Genomic DNA, 24,494 nt, shown 5'->3' on the forward strand with positions numbered 1-24,494 from the left:
TGCCAGTCCACGGCGGGAATGGAGAGTCCAGAGCTGGGAAACGGAGCACTGAGCTAAGCAGCCAGTTTACAGAGGCAGCTCATTAGGAGAAGGTCATGGTTCTGTGTGGTCTCAGGAACCTCGACTCCAGGACTTGGTAGAGAGGAAATCGGGGACAAGACAATTGGGAGCACCAATCAGGAATCAAAAATTAAAAATAACCAACGAGAAGCAAATGATAAGAAAACATCTGTGGCTGTTACAGGAATGACAAGGTTCACTGCGCTAAGAAATGACGGAAATACAGCAAAAGAAACCACCATCAGAGTGAACAGGCAACCTACAGAATGGGAGAAAAGTTTTGCAATCTACCCGTCTGACAAAGGGCTAATATTCAGAATCTACAAAGAAATTAAACAAATTTACAAGAAAAAAATTAAACAACCCCATCAAAAAGTGGGCGAAGGATATGAACAGGCATTTCTCAAAAGAAGACATTCATACAGCCAACAGACACATGAAAAAATGCTCATCATCACTGGTCATCAGAGAAATGCAAATCGAAACCACAGTGAGATACCATCTCACACCAGTTAGAATGGCGATCATTAAAAAGTCAGGAAACAACAGGTGCTGGAGAGGATGTGGAGGAACAGGAACACTTTTACACTGTTGGTGGGACTGTAAACTAGTTCAACCATTGTGGAAGATGGTGTGGCGATTCCTCAAGGATCTAGAACTAGAAATACCACTTGACCCAGCAATCCCATTACTGGGGATATACCCAAAGGATTATAAATCGTGCTGCTATAAAGACATATGTACACGTATGTTTATTGCGGCACTATTCACAATAGCAAAGACTTGGAATCAACCCAAATGTCCATCAGTGACAGACTGGATTAAGAAAATGTGGCACATATACACCATGGAATACTATGCAGCCATGAAAAAGGATGAGTTCATGCCCTTTGTAGGGACATAGATGCAGCTGGAAACCATCATTCTCACCAAACTATCACAAGGACAGAAAACCAAACACCACATGTTCTCACTCATAGGTGGGAACTGAACAATGAGATCACTTGGACACAGGAAGGGGAACATCACACACCGGGTCCTATTGTGGGGAGGGGCGAGGGGGAAGGGATAGCGTTAGGAGATATACCTAATGTAAATGATGAGTTAATGGGTGCAGCACACCAACATGGCACATGGATATATATGTAACAAACCTGCACATTGTGCACATGTAAAACAACAACAACAAAAATGACTAAAATACAGTTCAGTTGAGTTTAAAATTCATTAGGAGATCTCTCATTTTTAGGAACGAAAATGGTTCCTGGGGTTCTTTTTCAAATTTGTTTGTACTTTTCTCAAAGGTCTGGTTTGTTCAAACTGGTTTCTATTCCTTCTCTTAGATCTTTTGTTTTATTTTAGAGACAGGGTCTTGCTCTAAAGACCTTCGTGAGCCTTGTTCACTAAAGCTGGAGTGCAGTGGCGTGATCTCAGCTCACTGCCATCTCCACCTTCCGGGCAAACGCAGTCCTCCCACCTCGGCCTCCCAAGGAGCTGGGACTACAGGCGTGCACCACGACGTCCAGCTAATGTTTGTATTTTTTTTTTTTTTTTTCAGAGAAAATGTCTTGCCGTGTTTCCCAGGCTGGTCTCAAACTCCTAGGCTCAAGAGATCCTCCTGCTCAGCTTCCCAAAGTGTTCGGATTAGAGGTGTGAGCTGCCATACCCAGCCTCTCTTACACCTTTTAATTAATTTTTAAAAACACATTTATCATCTCTTTCACCATTTCACTATTCTCTCTCATTTTCTGGGTACCATTCTCCTAGCTGTTATATTTTCCATTTCTCCCACTTTTCTTCATGTGGCTGGTGGACAACAGGGGTAAAATCCACAGAATTTTGAGTGGGAAAGATTAGGATTAATTGCATTACCAGTGAAGTGGTCTTTTTTGTATAAAGGCAAAAATTATCAGATAGCCCTGGACTCAGAAAACGTATCATCCATGCGCCCTTATTTTTTAAATTACATAAAATTATAGACCAGCTAATTCTTAGATAAATAAAAATAATAACTCAAGAGTCTACAAGAAAATAATCATTGATTTTCCTTCTAGAAATCCATTCTAAGGATAGAATCTAAAGTGGAGACAAAGAGCTATGCACACAGTAATAAGAGAAGAAATGAAAACAATTTAAATGTCCTCAATTAGGAAAATATCTGTATGACAGAATATCAGCAAGAAAGTTTACAAAGAGTTCTTGATTACACCGGAAAAGACTTCAGATATCCATTCTAAAACATAGGTTCAATAATATAAAGAAAAAAGGCAGAGAACAATGATTGGAATACACTAAATTTCCAATGGTTATCTCTGATTCTGGATTTTTGGAAGGTGTGTACTTCTTTATGCTTGTCTATAATTGTAAATGTTCCTCAATGATCCATATTAATTTTATCATCAGAAAAGACTAACATGTATAGAATATATGTTAAAAAAATGAAAACTTCCAAAGATTATAACAGACAAGAACTTATGTATCTGGGCGATATTAAATAAGAAAAATAAATACTATGCTACTGGCTTTGAGATAGTCTGCAATTTATTCTCAACAAAGCAGCCGGAGCACCCTTTAAAAGAGGGGGAGATGGGATTCTGTCTCCGCTTTCCTCAAGACCCTCCAAGGGCACCTCATTCTCCTGAGTGTAAAACCAAAGTCTTGGCCAGGTGCAGTGGCTCACGCTTGAAATCCCAGCACTTCGGGAGACTGGGGCAGGCAGATTGCCTGAGCTCAGGAGTTTGAGACCAGCCTGGGAAACATGGCAAAACCCCGTCTCTACAAAAATACAAAAAATTAGCTGGACGTGGTGGTACAGCCTGCAGTCCCAGCTATTTGGGAGGCTGAGGTGGGAGGGTTGTCTGAGCCCTGAAGGCAGAGGTTGCAGTGAGCTGAGATTGTGGCACTGCCCTACAGCCTGGGTGACCCAGTGAGATCCTGTCTCAGAAAAACAAAGTGAACAAACAACTTTCAAAACCCAAAGTCCTTACAAAGGTCTCTAAGCACTGACACGATCTGACCCACCCTATCATGTCTCTGACGATATGGTCTGGCTATGTCCCCACCCAAATCTCATCATGAACTGTAGCTCCCAAAATTCCCACGTGCTGTGGGAGCGACCGAGTGGGAGATAACTGAACTGAGGGGGCGGTTTCCCGCAGACCATTCTCGTGGTAGCGACTAAGTGTCACGAGATCTGATGTTTTTATAAGAAGAAACTCCTTTCACTCGGTCTCATTGTTTCTTTGTCTGCCGCCGTGTAAAATGTGCCTTCTGCCTTCCGCCATGGTTGGGAGGCCTCCCCGGGCATGTGGAACTGTGAGTCCATCAAATCTCCTCCCTTTATAATTACCCATTCTCAGGTACGTCTTTATCAGCAGCGAGAGAACAGACTAATACATCTGACGACCCCTCCCTAGCCCCAACCTAACTCCAGCCACGCTGGTCTCCGCGCTGCGCCTCCAATCTGCCGAGCACACACGTCTGCCTCGGGGCCCTTGCACCCGTCGCACCCCTACTTGGAATGCTTCCCCTCCACATAGCCACAGAAGATGCTTCAGATCTCTGCTCAAACGTCGTTTTGTCAGTGGGCCCCTCCCTGGTCCCCATGTAAGCCAGCAGCCACGCCAGTGTCCCCAGCACCTCTTCTCCCCTTTGCCCCAAGGCCTTGACCACCGTCTGTGACTCTGCAGAATTTATGGGGTTTGTGGTCTCCCTCTCCCACTGGAAGAACTGTTTTGCCTGGCACATAGGAGATGCTCAATAAACGTGTCAGCTGCCTGTGTGAATAAATGCATTTATTCTCTGTCTGTCAGAAGCAGACACAGGCAGCTGGGAGATGGGTCTTCCAGGGTGCAGGGACTACAAGTGTCCCTTGGGAGGTGGGGGACCAGAGCAGAGTCACTAAAATCAGGCTGGCGAGGGGATTTTCCACCTGGGAAAGGAGGCTGAAATCAGCAGGGTCCTGCCCTGGGTCTACAGCATATACGAGGAAATGAGCTCAGAGGCAGGCAAGCCGGCAGTAGCAGGGCCAGGCCAAGCTGTCGTGGCTGGGGTGAGGCTCTGGGAATAACCCCAAGCCCACAAGGCTCCCAAAGCTCCCAAAGCAGAGGGGCCCGGGCTCAGATTCCCGCCTGGTAACACAGGGAGCAACCCCACCCTGACGGCCCCCGGAACATCTCACCAGCACTCAACTCACTCCAGAAAAAGTACGTACCATTCTGGCCAGAGATGACAGAAGTGAAGCACGAAAGGACAGGAAGATAAGAGGCCTTGGGCAGAGTGCTCCAAGAGTTTCCATCAGAAAACCCAAGTTCCTCCATTAGGATTTGGCTTTTGCGGGGAGACAGAACTCCACGTTTTTATCAGACTCAGAACCAGTTTAAAATCTGACATTTTAAATGGCCTTTCTAGTTCGTTATCTCTTCATTATGATTAGACATTCTTCTAAGAAGAAAGGGCGTTAGGAAACCAATGACGCCGGCCTTCCCACACCCCAAAAGCAGACAGAAAAATCCAGCACGTGTGTCTGGTACCCACAGGTACCCAGGCTCATATACCACGAACATGCTCCCGGCCCCATCCGTTCCCGCTAACTGTGCACCGCCCTTGATCTTCTAGAGGCTGAGTTTTATCAGCTTCTAAAAATTCAAGGACAAAGTGATAGGGCAACACACAGCCTCATATTCTCTGCCTTAGGAAAGATAAGAAAATTCATCCTAAGCTATTTCGGACTTTTCTGGGCACTGGAGCGCTCTGGAGATTAGGACAGGCTGGTGGTAGCTCAGGACTGTCATGGAGTGTGAGGGTGACTCATGAGGGGGACAGGCAGCCCTCGACTAAATTATTAAATTTGCGAAATTTGTCTTTCCTTCCATTCACCTTCTTTTCCTTCAAAGATCCTTCACTTCTGCCCTCCCGCAGCTCAGCCGTGACCATCATTTCATCCCACGAAGTGGCTCCCTGTGACCATCATTTCATCCCACAAGATGATGTTTTAGGAATTTCTTCTTCCATGGACCACATGCACCGTCAAAGGGGTCTCCCGAAGATTAGAAGGACCTCAAGTTCAAAGGGGAGATTTCTGGCCGAGGAGGAAGGGAGGCCTCTAATAGTTGTGGAATATCCACGCTAAGCTGGAGGTTTCGCCCGCTGGACAATCTGACTGAATTCTCACAGCAGCTCTGCGGAGCGGGCGTTATTAACTCCATCTGGGAATGAGGACTCAGGGACTTCCAGCAAGACAGAACGACAGCACACCCTGTGAGGCCCTGCCTGCAGCTTTTCCTGCTCCAAAGACACAGCAATAATAGAGGAATATATGTTCACAACAGCAGCAGCAAGTAAATGTGCGCAAAAAAGATCTGTATCTCCATGGATCAGAAATTCAAAGTATTTACCATTTTGAGGGGTGAAGGCACAGCCTGCTGAGCTCTGGGCTCAGAAGCAGACACAGGCAGCTGTGAGATGGGTCTTCCAGGGTGCAGGGACTAAAAGTGTCCCTTGGGGGGGGGGACCAGAGCAGAGTCGCTAAAATCAGGCTGGCGAGGGGATTTTCCACCTGGGAAAGGAGGCTGAAATCAGCAGGGTCCTGCCCCGGGACTACAGCGTATACAAGGAAATGAGCTCCGAGGCAAGCAAGCCGACAGCAGCAGGGCCAGGCCAAGCTGTCGCGGCTGGGGTGAGGCTCTGGGAATAATCCCGGTATCACCATGGATAAGCAGCTCGCCACAAACCCAGGACGCCTGGCTCAGCACCGGGCAACCCCGGACCCAGGTGGGAGCAGCTGCAAAGCTATCCAGCTAGAAGAGCTGGGTGGGAAAGAGAGAGAAAGGGACCATTATCACACAAGATGAGTGCGCAAACCAAAATTCCAAAACACCCGAGGAAAACTAACCCTAAGAAAGACACCAAGGGGGAGGTGATCTCGAGGAAAGACTTAGCGACTTGGAAGGCGGTACCGAGGAACTCACCGGAAAGTATCGCAGAAAGATAAAGAAATAAACAAGAAAGAGCCGTGGGGGATGGTTGAGGGGCTCTAAAATGTATCCAGCAGGACTTCCAGAGAGGAGAGAAGGAATGGCAGAGGAGCCATATTCAAAGACATCACGGCTGAGAAATTTCCAGAACTGAAGGTGTTTTGTGGACCCTCAGATGAAAAGTACATATGAAGTGACAAGCGAGATTTAAAACGTAATGAATCCCCATCTGGAAGACCAGCAGCAGCCTCCTCGCCCCTCACATGCTGTCCCCGCCCTGCCCCCCAGGACACTTCCCACGAGCCACCTGCCACGTCCTGCCGTGTTGGCTCCATTCCAACCTGGCACAGGGAGATTCTGACCATCCCTGCCCGTCTGCCACTCCCTAGAGTCCTCGCTGAGCCTCGACTTCCTTCCCTCAAATGGAGCTGGAACTAGAACCGTGAACCGTAGAAGCAGACGGGGCTTCGGGCGGCATCGTGACGACCGCTGAGTCTGGTTTCCGGCTCCCGACGAACTGGCTCGGTGCTCACGGGTTATTTAACCTCTTGCATCTTTATTTCCCCATCAGGAAAAGGGGATAAGAATCGCACCACTGGGGTTGTGTACGGATGAAATGAATTCATACATGCAAGGAACTTACAGCAGTTCCAGGCACACAGTCAACGTTCACCCTGGGGTAGCTACAACCGCTCCCGTAACACCAGCCCCCACAAACACCACACGCTCTCACACTCACAGTGTGGGGCTTCCCGCTGAAACCTTGGACCCTCCCAGCTGTAGAACCTGCCACCCCTGCGTGGGGGAGGTGGCCGGCCAGCAGGCTGTCCCTCCGCGCTTTTCTCCCTGGGTGGTCAGTTCTTCCTTGACCTCCAGAGAAACCCCTCCCAGTCACCGTCCACCCACCCTCATCTGAGAGCACATCTGTCCCGCTCACCCCTTTCCCCGTCACCCTGACCGTCCACCCATCCCCATCTGAGAGCACATCCGCCCCGCCCAGCCCTGCCCACTGCCACCCTGACCGTCCACCCATCCCCGTCTGAGAGCACATCCACCCACCCAGCCCTCCCCACCGTCACCCTGACCGTCCACCCATCCCCGTCTGAGAGCACATCCACCCGCCCAGCCCTCCCCACCGTCACCCTGACCGTCCACCCATCCCTGTCTGAGAGCACATCCGCCCACCCAGCCCTCCCCGCCCCTCCTGGACGCCCTCCCCGCCCCGCCTGGACGCCCTCCCCGCCCCGCCTGGACGCCCTCCCCGCCCCGCCTGGACGCCCTCCCCGCGCCACCTGGACGCCCTCCCCGCCCCGCCTGGACGCCCTACCTCTCTTTGCTCACTGCAGATCTTACACAGCCACAGGGGCCGCTTCTGGCCGGGGGAGGCCTCGATCCCACACTTGGTGCAGACTTTCTACGAGAGAGAGGACATGGGGTTGTAAAGACGGCAGCCACTTCCTCCTCCACCAAGGGACTCGGACAACTGTAACGAAGGGACACTTGGCATCTGCCAAGGAGTGTCTCGTGCTTCAGGACAGAAGGAATCCATCACCCCAAGGCACAGATCATCTAAAAATCCTTAGCTGGCTTTGGACATAATGGATGGCCCCATCCACGGTACCGACTCCCCCGAGTTCGGTTCTGTTAGTCACAGCGAGGAAACTGAGCTTGCTGACGTTCACAGCTGCACCGTGTTTGACAGCAAAGAACTGGATAAAACCGAGACGCCCAGCACCGGGGAGGGTCCAGGCAAACACGACAGCAGGTGATCTGGGCTTCACACAGCGGGTCACGGTGCTACCTGGAAATGGGGCAGGAAACAATGTGCTTCACCAAAGAAACAGACATTGGCGTAAAATCGTACCCAAAACTCGCCTGCGGGCCTGACACGTCGGAAGACGCAATCGCGAGAAACACTTATAAGAACGTGAGCGCTTCCCTTACACCAAGCGCCGCTTAGTGACCCTCGTGCCCCAGTTACGCCAACGTCGGGCCCACGTTCTAGGTGAGGAACCCGGTGCTTGGCAGAGTCTGAGGGTTTGCTCAGATCCACATGGCAACCATGGATTCAGGTCGCACTCTAGAGACATTTTATCATGTTCTCTGGACACAGAAATAGCCAGAATCTAGAATCTACAGTCTGCTGACGTGCTGGGCCCTCAAAGACCCCAAGCCCAGGCACTTCATGAGAACTGTAAAGGGGCTTTGCTTTAAGCAAGGTTGATTGAGCTCATAATTTATAAATACAGTTAGTGTTACTTAAAAACAAGACTATGGGCCGGGCACGGTGGCTCACGCCTGTAATCCCAGCACTTTGGGAGGCCGAGGCGGGCGGATCACAAGGTCAGGAGATCGAGACCATCCTGGCTAACACGGTGAAACCCCGTCTCTACTAAAAATACAAAAGGCACTGTTACGTGATCGCACCATTTTGCAAATACCACATAGAGCACACAGACACCCACCGAGATGGTGCAGCCGGCTGCACACCGAGGCTCGCTGGTGTATTCTGGGGCCCCCAGGGTGCGAACCTGTACAACGTGCTACTGTACCGAATGCCGCAGGCAACTGTGACACAGTGGAAGGCATTTCTGTATCTAAATATATCGTAGAAATGGTACAGTAAGAATGTGGTATGATAACGGGGTGGGACGTTTGTTGGCCGAAACGTCATTATGGGATGCGTGACTGGACTTCTGTTGCTTCCCCTGAATGCGCGGCCACAAGCAGAGGTGGGACAGGCCAGAGGCCGCATGCTGGGAGGCCGAGGTGGATCTGCTGGGAGGCCGAGGTGGATCTGCTGGGGCTGAGGCCGGCTCCAGGCTGACGCCGGCGGAGTCTGATTCAGCGATAGCTGGCGACGCCTCAGGACTGGTGCCCCAGCTCATCCATCTTTCTGCCACACGCGGTCCCTGCGTGGGTGGGGGCTCTCTGCAGCCCCCCGCCGAGGGAAGGCGGCATCTGTTGCTTGGCCTTTTCTGCAGGCTGCCAACTCAGCAAGGAGCTCACCTCTCCACGGAGAGGAAAAAGGTCACCAACTTGGCTTCCGTGTCGAGCGTGTGGAGGTCACTGGCCCAATCGGGCGGCTGAGCTCAGTGCCCCGGGGAGGGGGGAGCAAGCTCACGGGGGACGGAAGCTACGGTACGTTCCTGCGGGGGACGGATTTGCTACCATCCAACGGTCAGGTTCGAGAAATGTCACCTCTCTTTTAATTCTCCAAATAAAACGTAATCTGCTCCAAGCTCCTGTCCCTCTGGGTGGCAGGAAAATCTGCCCAAGCCTCGGCCACACTTAGGGCCCCTTTCCAAGCTCTCACAGAGGTCCCAGGCTTGGGGTGTTTGACGGCCCAGCCCATCTGCAGAGGGTCCCCTGAGCGCCATCCATACCCTCACTGCTGGCCTGCTTCCTGCCCAGGCTCTTGTGGCCCCTGGAGAGGGAAGGGGAGCACGTGGCCACGTCTGTGCCAGTCTTGGGTCTCGGACTGTTGCTAGGCTGGGCTTCAGCCCCTCCAAGGACCGGTAACCTGTCCCCCTGGAACTCTAGGCCTCCATCCCTCACACAGTCCGGTGACTCTCCCCTTCCCCAAGAGAGCAGCCTCTCTCCACCTCCCACCTTTTGCTCCCAATCTTTCTACCTCTACAACAGGGACCCCATCAGCCTGTGAGGTGGGTTCCAGAACCACAGCGTGGGCCTCTCCTCTCTGGGTAAAGGAGAAAGAAGGGAGGCACTGATGCTCGTTAGCTCCATTTTCCTTGCAGATTCCCAGCATCGCTGTGTACACGGGAACAGGTGGAAACGAGTGTGGCCCTCAGACACGTGAGCTCTCCCTCTGCACTCTTTACACATGCACAGGCTGAGGGCCGCTCACCTTACAAACACCCAGAGCGCCCTGAGTGCCCTGCGCAGGCTGCTGAACGAGACGATGGTGCGGGAACAGGAGGGAATCACACACCCACGGCACAGTTAGTGAGCACCAGAGCCCGGGGACCGGACCGGGGACCGCGGCCCAGGCCACAGAGGAAGAGGGAGGCGGGTGTTCTGATCCCCACTACACAGATGAGGAAACGAAGGCTCAGGGATGGCTCCGGCTGCCCGAGGTCACACAGCTCGTTGGGGGCAAAGCGGGATCTCTGCTCAGACGAAGCTTTGCTGGGGCCATGGGTGTGGCCTGATGCCGACTCCAGGAGCAACGGCCCAGGCTGGGGAGTGTGGCCCTGCCCTCCGTGCCGTCTCCCAGTGTGGGGGGAGAGGTTTCCAGCTGTCAGCAGGAAGCCCCGCGGCCTCCCATTGCACCCCACAGGCGCCCTCACAGCCGGGCCTCTGCCCTATGCACACAGCCAAGGGGGAGGGGACAGCCTCTGCCCCCTCTCAGTCAGTTCACGCTGCTGTAACAGACACCACAGACTGAGTGGCTGAAACAACAGAAGCGTGGGTGTCACATCTGCAGAGGCCCGACGCCCCGGTTGGTGCTGGCACGGTACATTCTGGGGGGGGCGCTTCCTGGCGTACACATGGCAGCTTCTTGCTGTGCCCTCCCATGGTGGAGACTGAGGTCTGGTCTCCTCCTCCTCCGATAAGGACGCCAGTCCCATCACAGGGACCCACCCTCAGGACCTCCTCTACTCACCTCCCAAAGTCCCCATCTCCAAATACCACGTCAGAGCAAGGGCTTCAACGTAGGTATCTTGGGGGGATACAAACATTCAGTCCACAGCAGCCCCCGACCAGGACTGGGATCCTCTCTCTGCTTTTGTACTCGGGAGCCCCAGAAACGGGAGCATCATCGTCTCTCCCAGCCCCGGAGCCGTCTCGAGCCCTCCGAACTCCTGAGTCTGCACCTCACGCCGTCCTGCACTAGAACCAAGTCCGGTTCCTGAAACGTGGCTCTCAGCTCCTTCCGAGGCCGCACGGCACCGTGCACAGGTTTAGGGGGCGGCAGACCCGGGTGGGCCCCGGGGCAAGCTACCCAAAGCCTCTCTAAACCTCAGACGTTCTCGTCTGCGAAGTGGGATAACACACCCTTGAGTTGCTTTGAGGATCAACGTAAGAGCCGCTCGATGAACGCAGCTGCGGTTATCACGAGTGCAGCCCTCGCACCACGTTCTGCAGCCTGGCACGATTTTCCTCTAGTCCCGCACGATCGAACACGCTAGCCGCCAGCTGCCGGTGGCTATTTAAATGCAAACTGATTACAATTAAATAAAATGAAAAACAGCGCTGAGGCCACACTGACCCCATTGCAGGTACTCCGTTGCCTCACGTGGCCGGCGGCTACTGCGTGGGACAGGACAGAAATACATTTTCATCCTCACCATGAGGTTCTGCAGGACAGCGCTGGGCCGGAGGACCCTGCCCTCAGTCTCGCCACTCAACCTGCCACCAGCCGGCTCCCCCTGCCCCCCTACAACTTCCAATCAGACTAATGCACTCATGTGTTGCCCGTCAGCATGGCTCTGTCTCCACCCCCACCCCATCTAGCGCTCACCGCCATTCCGATCCACTGATCCACGTTACCATCACCTGCTGAGCACCCGTGAGGGGCACAGGCCTGGTTTGACAGACACGGACAAACAGGGTGGGGGCCAGGCCCTAAACGCTTGCTCCAATGTCCCCCTGCCACTGCCGCGGGGAGCTCGGCTGCCCTGTGGGGGGTTTTGAGGGACAAGTGTACACGTGTCTCACTGATGAAACAGGGTGCTGTGGGGGGCAGGGAGAGAAAGCAGGAGGGTGTCCAAGGAACTGAGTCCTATCTCTACTCACAGACCACGAGGACACGGAGCCAGCGGATCTGGGGACAGGAGCAGCGTGGACCTGTCGGCCTCCAGAGGTTCGGTGAAGGGCCCAGGCACCTCCGCCTTCCCCGTAGGGTCTGGTGCTGCCGGCTCCCCGGGCCCCAACAGGAGCTTGTGGTTGGCCAGGTGGAGAGAACAATCTCGTCCCACTTCGGGCAGCCTGTTTCCCGCTACCAACCATCGCTGGCGGCACCTACAGTCAGTTCTCCACGTCTCAGTCATCCCCAGCTTCCTTCAGTGTCTCCGGCTGGCAGGGGGCACGGGGCGCTCCTAAGAGGCGAAGGCTACGTACGGAAAGATGATGTGCTCCCATTCAAATAACACGTCATTGCTGCTCCAGTAAATCTCAGGTCAGTAAGACGGTAATGAGCCGCCTCTTACGGGCTTGGTCTTTGTTCACAGGTTCCAATAAACAGGTGATAATTTTTAAAACCCACGAGAGCGCGTGCGAGCCAGCCTCTGCATCAGCTTGGTGCAAACACGGCACCTCACAACCTCCGTTAAGGCCAGTCCGGGGGCCCGGGGGGCCCCCACTTCCCTGCCTGAGACGGGCTTCCTCGGAGTGGATTTGCCCAGGGCAAAGGAGTCCTGGCTTCCCGGGCTCGGCTGCCTCACGCACCCTGCAGCCTGGAACTGTGAGTGTTAAACCAACAAAGCTTCTGGTCCTAACCCAGGGTAGAAGCCACACGGCTCCAGGCCTTCAGACCGTGCACCCTCTCTCCCCACTCCTGTCTCAGTCGCTCCACGAGCTTCTTTTGCAAAGAAACGTATATTCTCTCTACCCCCAAGAACACCGGAAAGGGGGTTCCCTACGGACTGCCCATGGGACACAGGCTTTGGGGCAGGACAGAGCAGGGTGTGCCGTTGAGAGGCAATCTTGGACTTGGAACTCACCTTCTCTGAGCCTCATCTGTAGGCTCAGAGGTTCCTCATCTGTAGGCCGCTGGTAATAGGCGCATCCCCCCACCCCCGCAGGCTGCAGATGAGGCAATCGAGGGAAGTGGCCATGAAAGTGCTTAGCATCACAAAAGGTTAGGCAGGCAGCAACCTCAGGCTTCTATATTCTCGGTGAAGGTTTTATATTCTCGGTGAAGGTTTTATATTCTCGGTGAAGGTGGCCAGCATCTGTCAGTCACGCAAGCCACAGCCCAGAGCTCATCCTGGGCCCCCATCGTCCCTCCCTCCTGCCCAGATAATCTGTCTCCAAGAATTCAAATCTCTCTCCAACCTGTGAATTCCCCTGCAGCCCCGTCCCTGATGTCTGCTGCCAGCGCTCATATCCACACCAAGGCCGCCGGCAGATCTCCCTCCCCGACCGCGGCTGTCCTCCAACTGGTTCCCAACACGGCAGCCAGGCCAGTCTCCTCGTGTCACTTCTCCCATCCCTCCCAACGTAAAAGCCATCAGAGGCTCCCCGCTGCTCTGGGGTGACCATCACCCACTTCGGAAGGCGTTCGGGCTGGTCCTGCTCTACTTCCCCGTCCTCCACCCTCAGCTCCAGCCGTGTGGGCCTTTTGTCAGCCCCTGGTCCTTCTGCCACAGGGCCTTTGCACGTGTTGCCCCCTCAGTCTGGGATGCACTTGACCACACTGTCTCCTCATTAACCTACACAGACCTCAGACCTCAGCAAGCACCACGTCTTCAAGGAAGCCTTCCGCGACTCCTTCCACGGTAACAGCCTCCAGAATGGGCTCCTGGCTCTTCTCCGCTGTCCAGGTTGTGATTTTACCCTCCGCTATGTGCTGTAGGGCTCCTGTCACTTCCCCCGCCGGGCTGTCAGCTCCCCGAGGGCAGACGCCACGTCTATTTCTGTTCACCTTTCTGCTCCCTGTGCCTGGCACAATGGCTATTTACAGAAGAACGGAATGAACAAACGGAAGCTAATTAAGATATTACAGTTGAAAAGGTGAGACGGGGTCCCTCCTGGAATAAGCCAATCTGCTTGGAAGACAAGCTGCACGGAGGGCGAAGGCGCTCGCTCCACGGCACGAGGCAGGGCCCAGTCACGTCCACATGGAGGGATGCTGACCAGCAGGACTGATCGCGTCCACACGGAGTGATGCTGACCAGCAGGACTGATCGTGTCCACACGGAGTGATGCTGACCAGCAGGATTGATCGCGTCCACACGGAGGGATGCTGACCAGCAGGACTGATCGCGTCCACACGGAGGGATGCTGACCAGCAGGACTGATCGCGTCCACACGGAGGGATGCTGACCAGCAGGGTTGTGAGAGGTCATGCCAGAGACAGCCGCACACGGGGTGAGTGTCCGAGGAGGTGGGGTGGTGGCCGGGGGGCCTCATTCTCAGGGTGTGGAGCATAAACCCAGGCTGGCCCGGCCACAGCGGAAATGACACCAGAAGTTCTTCACTAAGGGTGGGGAGTGCGGATGTTTACCTGACCCTTCCCGTGACGGCTCCTGCCTGCCTCCCGCGGGCTCATGCTGCGGCCGCCTACGTGTGCAGACCCGTTCCAAGGCCTGATCAGGCACCTTCCTCAACGTCCTTCTTATCCAGGTCACTTCAGTGATGCTTCTGCTTCCTGCAATTCCCCATCCCACCCCTTCTCCTTCCAGACGGCACCCAGGAGTCAAAACACAACAGAACAGCCTGCCGGGCTGCCCCGAAGTTCGGTGCATCACGCCCAAGCTGGCCTTCGAGTCCTCACCGATCCATTTCACGATGCGGAATTCCAGCACGCTCCGTGGTGCGGTTCCCACGCGCCCACAGATCAGAAGATGGGCAGGGGCTTAGTGCCAACACGGGGGGAGGGAACGAAACTGCTCTGAAAGCAGATGTGGCCGTCTCACAGCAGCCGTGGTCTGGAGTCACTGGGTCACCGGCCAACAGCCTCACGCTCCTGGCTCCACAGTGTCACCATCCATCACACGGAGAGGGCTAGGGTGAAACTGCACCCAAACGTTCTGTCCAAGGAGGCCTGGAAAACGTACGCTGTGCCGTGGAAATGAACGCTGAAGATGGCTGGTTTAAACATCTGGAGCTTCGATTCACAAACGTGTTTACTATACTGTAGGGAAGGCGTTATTCTAAGAACGCTGAGGACAAACGAGACACGGCCCTTGGTCCTCAAAGAGTGTCCCATGGAACGGAGTAGTTTATCAACTAGCAAAACTTAGGGCCAGGTGCAGTGGACCACGCCTGTAATCCCAGCGCTTTGGGAGGCCGAGGTGGGAGGATTGCTTGAGGCCAGAAGTTCAAGACCAGCCTGGGCAACATAGTGAGCCCCCGCCCCGCCCGACCATCTCATGTAAAAAATAACCATCTTCTGTCTGGAAAATTACTTTCCTGAGAGTTCCAGTGAATTGAAATTGGCAGGTGAGCTGGTTTCTCAGGAGGAACCCTGCCGCAGACGACGCTTCCAGAGGGGTTACCCCCTGCCGCGATAAAACAGGGAAAGAAACAGCTGCTTCCAGAGGGGTCATCCCCCTGCCGCAATAAAACAGGGAAAGAAACAGCTAAGTCGATGCTTCCAGAGGGGTTATGCCCTGCCGTGATAAAACAGGGAAATAGCTGCTTCCAGAGGGGTCATCCCCCTGCCGCGATAAAACAGGGAAAGAAACAGCTGCTTCCAGAGGGGTCATCTCCCTGCCGCAATAAAACAGGGAAAGAAACAGCTGCTTCCAGAGGGGTTATCCCCCTACCGCAATAAAACAGGGAAAGAAACAGCTAAGTCGATGCTTCCAGAGGGGTTATGCCCTGCCGCGATAAAACAGGGAAATAGCTGCTTCCAGAGGGGTCATCCCCCTGCCGCGATAAAACAGGGAAAGAAACAGCTGCTTCCAGAGGGGTCATCCCCCTGCCGCGATAAAACAGGGAAAGAAATAGCTACGTCTGAACGGCCTCGGTGCACGCACAAAGCAGCATGACGAGGGAGCCTCCACGGGTGTGGTTCACACCACACAATGTCCTCCTGACGCTAGAAATCAAACCTTCAAAAGGGAAAATCTTACTGGGTTTAGGGGAAGGCTATGCAGCGATAAAGACAATGATGATGTAAATAGAAAAAGTGGCGAAAATGATGACGAAGCTATATGGGGCAATATTCACCAGAAATTAAGTTAAAAAAAAGCACGTTGGAAACAGTCTGCATGGCAGGGCCATCCACCACATAAATATGTAGATACGTCCATATCTACAGAGGCGTCTATATATACACAGGGAACTATCTAGAAGGATATCAGCCCAAATGGAAATCCAACTGTGCAAAGTCAAAATCTATTTTAAATGGATAAGCAGAATTCCTATTTAAAGGACGCTTATGCTAAATGCTTTGGAAAGTCACTTGCCCCAACTTCATTTTTTGACCAGGTCTGGATTTTTGCAGGTCAGGATGGATTAAAGAAGCTGAGTGTCCACGCAGACAGACAGGAGACAGTCACAGTGGCTGACCGTGGCCCAAGTGCAATCAGGCCTGTGCACCCCCATGGCGGGTCCCAGATGCTGCCCTGGCTCACCGGCCCCTCCGATCATAAGCTCAGCCCTGCTCAGCCCTGAAGCGCCATCCACCAGGCTTGGAGAAGCATCACCTGCCCCAGTGGGCCGGCCGTGGAAAGGCTGGATACGGCTCAGTTGCTGTAGATGCTGTCTGGAACCCAGACCCTGCTGCCAAATGACTTTAAATGTATACACAGTTCAGATATTGATGTATATAATTATAAATATTTATATACTTTCTTGGGTACTTATGCTTACACCAGGCACCAAGCTCGCTGTTTGACGCAGAATCTCATTTAATTTTCACCACCGCCCTCCGCGGTGGGTGTGACTGTTCCTGTGTGACACAAGGGATCTGAGGCTTGAGGTGAAGCAACTGGACGCGGGATGTGAACCCTGTTCTGTCTGAGCCTCCAAACTGGGCTCCTGCTACCCCAGCCGGGCCTGGTTGCCTGGCTAGCATCCTCCTGCCTGGACCCCACTTCACCGTCCCCACCCTGAGGGAAGGCAGGGCTGGCTCCCTGGGCCCTGGCTCCTCTTCCAGAATGACAGATGAGGTCAAGCCTCAAGTGGGAGGGGCACAGCCAGGCCCCTCTTCCCATTCCTCAGGACACAGCCGGGGGGCCACGCCCAGCTCTCCACCTTGCCCTGACCACCCACAAATACCAAGTCACAGAAGGCCCCAAAGAGGCCTTAATGGCAGCCACCTGCTGCTTGGTCTGAGACAGAAGCCAGAGGCAAGTGGAGAAACATTTGAGGAGGAAGGCGAGTCTCTCTGGGTTTCCTACGCATGTCCTGCAAAGGGAGCACCAGCCCCCCTCCATCCTGGCTGCTGGTGGCTCCCAGGAGAACCAGCCACAGGGCAGCCTCCTCCATCCTGGCTGCTGGTGGCTCCCAGGAGAACCAGCCACACAGGGCAGAGCCACCCCTTTACCAAGGCTGCTGGCACGCTGCAGCACCAGCACCCGGCAGGCCCTTCCCCTCCGTCGGAAGAGCCTCTGACACGGCCTGGGGACCACCTGCAAACCCCAGGCCTGTGCCAGCCCCCAGCCATCCCTCCCAGTCGAAAGCAAGCACCATCATTTCCTGTCGCTTTCAAGCTCCGCTTCCAAAACGCCAAACACCTCCTCCCCCCGCCTGCCACTCACGCGGTCACCGCCACGTCCCGAGTGCAGAGGAGGGTAAAAAAGGCAACAGCATCAGCTGTCGGCTATTAACATTCACGGAGCGCATAATAAGAAATCATGGCTTGGACGGGGCTTCGGATCGTTTCTGCACTCGTGCCTCGGCGAGTGTCAGTCGCGGGGAAATCGGTTTATTCTGACGAGATGAAGCCGCCAGGCTGGCTGGGGGCAGGGGGTCCGGGGGGCCAGGGGAGACAGCGCCTCACCTGCCCACCCCACGGGGCCTCGGTGAACCCCTTCCCGGTCCTGGTTAACCTCTGCATCCCCTCTCAGTCCCACAGAGCTTTCTGCATCTTTTCCGGCCAGACACGGGGAACAAAGGAGGTTTGAGCCGTCTGGAACTGGACCGAGGGCTGTGCAGCATGAGTGACGGGGGTACGGTGCATTCAACAGGAGCTTGGGCCAAGGGGTGGATGGGGTGGCTAAACCAGAAGGTGAGAGGGGGGTTTTCAAAAACCAGCAAATCTGGCCGGGCGCGGTGGCTCATGGCTGTGATCCCAGCACTTTGGGGGACCAAGGTGGCGAATCACGAGGTCAGGAGTTCAAGACCAACCTGGCCAACACAGTGAAACCCCGTCTTTACTAAAAATACAAAAATTAGCTGGGCGTGGTGGTACGCACCTGGAATCCCAGCTACTTGGTGGCTGAGGCAGGAGAACTGCTTGAAACCAGAAGGCGGAGGTTGCAGTGAGCTGAGATCATGCCACCGCACTCCAGCCTGGGTGACAGAGCAAGACTCTGTCTCAAAAAAATAAAATAAAAATAAAACCCAGCAAATCTAATAACGTTCAAAGGGGGAAGCACAGGACGTGGGGCTTGGTCTCCAGGAGTTCATTCAGCATCTGTGGAGGACACGGTGGGTGCCAGGTCTGAGCCCAGCGTGGGGTGTGGGGACTGCTGATGTGGTGAAGATGTACAAATGCCAGCACGGGACGGATCACTTGAGCCCAGGAGGTCAAGACCAGCCTGGGCAACATAGCAAGACCCCATCTCTACAAGAAAAATACAAAAGTTAGCTGGGCCTGGTGGTGCACACCTGTAGTCCCAGCTACTCGTAACAATCGTTTGAGCTCAGAAGGTCGAGGCTACAGTGGGTTGTGACTGGACCACAGCACTCCAGCCTGGGTGAGAGTGAGACCCACTCAGATTTTAAAAAGGCCAACCTGAGTGGACAGAGTATTAAGTCTGACCGGGACTGAAGAACACCTGTGCAGAAATGGACGTCAGGGGGAACGCACCTCAGTGTGGGACGGACAGAGGAGCTGTCCTTACGGGGCCGGAGGACACAGCCAGGAGCAGCTCCTGGACCAGCCTCAGCTTGGTAACGAGACTGAGGATGTCAAGCCCAGAGGCCAGGCAAGTCCCCCTCGTGCTCGTTTCTGCCGATGGCTCGCCACGGCCACCCCCTGGTCCGCACCTTCGCCTCTGAGGGCTGTGGGGGGCAGTCGGAACCTGCAGGGCCCAAAGACGGGCTACTCAATGTCATGCCCACTTTTTTCAAACACACAATACTGTTTTGAAACTTCAAATCACGTATGAAAAAAAGGATTTGGAAGGGTTCCACGAGTATCCAAAGGGAGCCTGGGTTTTGAAATGTGGATCAATGCCGCTCCAACGTCCCGCCGCAGAAGGAAAAGGAATCCACCAGCCCTGCTCGGGAGGCCTCTTGGGAGACTCCAGAATCATCCCCTTCAAACATCCCAGGGGACAAGCCTGGGTCTCGTGGGGCGTTGTGTGAGGACAAACCGTGACACCGATTCTCCCCGAGGGTGAGTGAGGACTGCAAATCCACGCGCATCCAAGCCGTCCCTCTGCGGAGAGTTCCGTCAGGAGCTCTGGCACACAACCCTCTCCAAGCCTCCCAGGTCTGCCCGACACCGAGCGGAGAAACGAACATCCCTGGTTACAAAGGAGCCGGGAGAAGGAAAGAGGACGGAGCCGTCCTGTGGGGGGTGGGGGTCCCGGTCCTCTGAGGAGAATGGCAGCCCGCTTTTCAGATGTATGTTGGCTGTTCTGGGAACACAAAGGCGGGAAGCAAAAACCCCAGACAGAGCCAGCCCCGGCCTCGCCACTCAGCCCTGCTCGTACAACCCGCCCGTCTCGGCCCTGCTCGTACAACCCGCCCGTCTCGGCCCTGCTCGTACAACCCGCCCGTCTCGGCCCTGCTCGTAGAACCCGTCTGTGTTCTGGAAGCTCTGGGCAGGGGCGTCCCACAGACAGTTTCTCATAGAGAAGTGAAGGGCCGGATGCCTGGTGGTACCTGGCCTGGGCTATGTTAAAAAAATCATTGTTTTTTATCCCCAAAAACACCCCGTCCCTCCCAGCAGCCCCTGAGCCAACGGCTACAAGTGACTCTGCCTCCTTGGGGGCGGCCGGAAGCCTCACCTGGGAGGGAGGACACTGCTGTGGCCGGCCCTGGCCTCACAAGGAGCTCAGGTTGGCAGAACGGATCCTAGCTCAGCAATTCTGCAGCTCCTGGCACCTGACCAGCCTGTGGGCCTGGGACGCTGTGGAATGTATTTGATCTTCGTCCTGACACAGAGTTCCTCAGACCCTTGGGATCTCCGGAGCAATGAGTGTCTTTTGTATGCCAGTGGGTTGACTGGAGTGGGGCACCCCTGGGTGGCTTCAGGCTGGGGTCTGGTCACAAGAAAGGCCAAGGCATGATCAAGCAGTTGTGACTTTCCACCCCACCCACCCCCAATCTCCAGAGAAGAGAGAAGAGCTAAAAAGACTCAGACCGTCATCAGTGGCCGATGGTTTAATCAACCAGGCCCACGTGGCAAAGACTCCACGAAAACCCAAGAGGACGGGGCTTGGGGAGATTCCAGATATATCTGAACACGTGGAGGTTCCCGCGGGAGGCCCCAGAGGGGCCCGAGAGCCCCTCGCCCGTCCCCACGTGCCCCACCCGGGGCTCCTCTCCCATCTGGAGGCCGCCTTGTTCATCCGTGTACTTTGTAGTTTCCTTCGTAACAAACCAGTCAACACAAGCAAAGCGTTTCTCTGCAGTTCTGTGAGCCGCTCTAGCAAATTATTGAACCCAAAGTACGGGTTGTGGGAACCCCAGTTCACAGCCAGCTGCTCAGAAGTTCCAGAGGCCTGGAGGTGCGACTGGCATCGAGGCAGGGGACAGTCTCCTGGGGCCGAGCCCTCGTCCTGCGGGATCTGATGCTGCCTCGGGGTAGACAGCGTCTGAACCGAGCACAGCCCACTGGAGAATCTGCTGCGGAACACGGATGGCGAGTGGGTGGGAGAAATCCGCACACACCTCGGTGACCGGAGGTCCCAGGAGCGTGCTGTGTTGAGTGACTGTGAGAGAAGAGAAAAGGCACTTTCCCTGGCATTTTCCTCTATTTCTAGGGCCTGATGCCCAAGACGCTAAAGTCCGGTGCTTCCGGAAGGCTGAAAACTCCCAGGACGGTGGGCCGCAGCCTCGGTTCTCTCCACCATCCCGTCCCCTGGAATTTGGTGAAGAGCAGGGTTGGTCACAGGTCAGGGCCCATGTTGCCAAGGGCATTCCGCAAACACGTCTAAGTCCCTGTTACCAGCGGGCCCTGGACTAGCCAGAGGACGGGGGGCTTCACGAGCTGATGGGGAGAGAGGCAAGAAAACGACACAGGGACACACACGCCAACTTCCCTCCCAGGCCCCACCTCTCTCTCTAGTCCCATCCCCACTGGCCTTGCCAAGCCCACCACGCCAGCCCCACATTTGCTCTCTGCTCCCAACCCTCTAGCCACCTCCCTGCCTCCGTGCCCTGTGGCTCCCACCTGGCAAACTTCTACGCATCCTTCAGGAACCCTGACGTCTCCTCCCCCATGACCCAGGGCCAGGGTCCACCAGAAAACGAGTCAGCACAGACCACCCGGCTAAAGTCAGGAGACGGTCCACGTCCTCCAGCTCTGCCCCCACCAGCTCAGCGTGGCGGGCGGGGCCCCTCGGTAGCCCTCCCCACCCCAATCCCGGGGTAGAGCACTGGCCTCTCTGATGTTCCAGGATTATCACAACTCTGAAAAGGTCAGTCCGTCAAAATACGCTCTCCCTTCCCTGTGTTCGTTCCCACGCCTGGGAGACAGTCAACAGTCTCCAGGCCAGGCTGGGCACAGTGGCTCATGCCTGTAATCCCGGCATTTTGGGAGGCTGAGGTGGGCAGATCACTTGAGGTCAGGAGTTGGAGACCAGCCTGGTCAATACAGCGAAACCCCATCTCTACTAAAAATACCAAAAAAAAAAAAAAATTAGCCAGGCATGGAGGCACGCTCCTGTAGTCCCAGCTACTCAGGAGGCTGAGGCAGGAGAATCACTTGAACCCAGGAGGCGGAGGTTGCAGTGAGCCCAGATCAGGCCACTGCACTCCAGCTGGGGTGACAAAGGGAGACGCTGTTTCAAAAAAACAAAAACTCCCAACCAGCAAATACAAGTTATTGGGACTTATTTTTTTATTTGAAAAATGCAGCAGACTAGATAAGAATTGCAGGATTTCTTAATATTCTAACAGCAACGGCACTAACGATCCCATAGGGACCTGCTATGCACAGAACAGAGCTCCAAGGAGGCGGACGGCAGGTCGGGGCTGGGGGAGCCAGGCCTGGCCCTGGGCCTCAGAACTCCCAGCAGCGGATTTCACTCACGTGGCTCGAGTCAGCAGGCTGCAGCCAGGGAAGGAGCTAAGGGCCTTGGGACCTTGTGGGGGTGTTTTAGAGTTGATGCTGCAGAGGCAGCAGGGAGCCACTGAAGACTTTGGGGGGAAGGAGGGAGACAGTGACCTGACCAGAGCTGCGTTTGAACAAGCAAGAGAGGAGCAGAGGACCGGCTGCAAAGCAAAGGAGACTCATCCAGTCTGGAACCCAGTGGGGCCCTGCAATGGCCCAGCAGCCCCTCCCCTGGGTTGGCAACCCGGGTGCTCCGGCCTCAATCCCTGCAGGGCCCGAACGCCGCTGCTGTCTGAGTCTGTATATGGTTCTTGGTTAGAAGGGTCTCACCCTTCTCAGCCTCAGTTTATCCATCTGTAACCTGGGGCAGAATCCTCCCTCCCTCCCTCCCATGGGAGGCAGGACAACAAGGGTAAGAGGAGAGTCTGGAAGGAGAGGGCCAGAGGCCTCTGACAAAGGCCTGATTCTCAGTTTCGAGGCCCAGGCTACAAGGAGCCTGGGGGAAATGAACCAGCTCCCTCTTTTCCCCTCAAATCCCCCGGGATTTGAGCAGCAGAACTGCCCCCCGGGGCCTCCCACAGGGAACGAGACGGGCTAAGTCCATCCCGAGTTAAGGTCCTCGAACGGCAAACGGCTGCAGGGAAATGTCACAGCCAGCATCAGAGGGACGACTGGAGGCCAGTGAAGAATCGCAGGCCTCCCGGAGTGTGGCAGCGCGCAGGGCACGGCCGGCGAGGTGTGCGGCACGGGGCAGCGCTGGACCGCAAATGTCATTATCTGTTATTTACCACAACAGAGGACGACAGGCTGCACAAAATCACGGCGCCTGGTAACGGCCCCTAAGTGGATTTACCAGCGATCCTTCTTCCCGCTGCCGAAGCTACACTGACCAGACCTGGGGAAGACAGCGCTGAGCCCGGGGGGCAGGTGCTTGGGGAGGAGGAGTCACTGCAGGACAGCCCTGACCAGTGTCCCAGCTACCCCGGCCCAGGCCTGCAGAAGCTCTTACCCGCTCCAGCAGGGGCTGGCCTCACAGCGAGGCTGGGCCGTCACTCCTCCACGTATCCAACCATTGTCCAGCCAATTCAAGGGTGGGACAGACCAGGGCAAGGTCTCAGGCCCACTCTGTAGGGGGCCCTGCCGCAGGGGGGCCCAGGGCTGGGTGCTACCTCTCACCCCAGACGCTCGGCCACAGGGGCTGCGATCCCTTCCCCGGCATTGGGGGTACGTAGCCGTCGGCCACCTCATTCCACCAGCCACCTCATTCCACCGGCCACCTCGTTCCATCGGCCACCTCATTCCATCGGCCACCTCATTCCACCGGCCACCTCATTCAGAAGTGGGGCCAGACATCACCTTGCTTTGGGCGTCTCCTGTGCATCTTTAGATCTCTTTACATCTTAAAAGGTACATAGACAAAGTTCTTTGCGTTTTTTTTTTCTTGAGACAGGGTCTCACGCTGTCACCCAGGCTAGAGTGCAGTGGTGGGACCACAGCTCATTGTAGCCTTAACCTCCCAGGCTCAAGCAATCCTCCCACCTCAGTCTCCCCACTAGTTAAGATTATGGGTGCACACTACCATTTCTGGCTAATTTTTGTATATATATATTTTTTCTTTTGTAGAGATGGGGTTTTGCCATGTTGCCCAGGCTGGTCTTCAACTCCTCGGCTCAAGTGATCTCCTGCCTCGGCCTCCCAAGTAGCTGCGACTACAGGGGCACCACCATGCCCAGCTAGTTTTTTTCATTTGTTAAAACAGGGTCTTGCTTTGTTGCCCAGGCTGGTCGTCTCAAACTCCTGGCTTCCAGTGATCCTCCCACCTTGGCCTCCCAAAGTGTAGGAGTAATTGCAAGGCACTGGCTGTGTCACCGAGAGGGAGTCATCCCTCTGAAGTCAGTGTCTCCATCTGGAAAATGAGTATAAACACTGCCTTTTGCCTGCCCATCTCCTGGGGGCCACGAGGGACACACGACATCATAGACATGTCAGGCACAGGGGCTCTCGGTGCCCCCTACCCTGACCTCCTCCCGCTCAGAGGGCAGACTCACTACGGCCTGAGCCAAAGCGAACTGGGCAGCAAACCTGCCACGGCTTTAAAATAACCACCCGTCGAGCTGTGTCCCAGCGGCATGAGGCACGAGCTTCGCCTCCCGGCCCAGCGGCTGCCGCTGTGGCATCTGAGGACAGCGAGGCTGCAAGGCCCGGACCGAGCCCCAGCCGCCTGGGAGGAAACCGCAGGCAGGCCCAGGAGATTCTCTCATCCAGCCTTCGCCTGTCACTGGAAGGCCAGAGAAGGGAACCGATTTTCATGAGGTCACGCAGGAGGTTCTGAGCATCGCCGTCTTCCGACTCCCGCAGGTCTGGGTGTAGCA

General features: G+C 55.2%; 1 protein-coding gene across 21 annotated transcripts in view; it reads right to left on the minus strand.

Annotated features, from left to right (window-relative positions):
* Positions 1–24,494, minus strand: part of LOC105471483 (rabphilin 3A like (without C2 domains)) — a 243,403-nt gene that overhangs the window by 89,339 nt on the left and 129,570 nt on the right. For 20 of the 21 annotated variants that reach the window (XM_071082057.1, XM_071082061.1, XM_071082058.1 and 17 more), the window contains one exon: positions 7,363–7,449. The exons of the other annotated variant lie outside the window; for it this stretch is intronic. In XM_071082057.1, coding sequence (XP_070938158.1) covers positions 7,363–7,449 — 87 coding nt within the window. The remainder of the gene's footprint in view (positions 1–7,362; positions 7,450–24,494) is intronic. 21 annotated transcript variants of the gene reach the window in all.

The sequence above is a fragment of the Macaca nemestrina genome, chromosome 17 (assembly GCF_043159975.1).
Source record: "Macaca nemestrina isolate mMacNem1 chromosome 17, mMacNem.hap1, whole genome shotgun sequence".
Taxonomy (NCBI): Eukaryota; Metazoa; Chordata; class Mammalia; order Primates; family Cercopithecidae; genus Macaca; species Macaca nemestrina.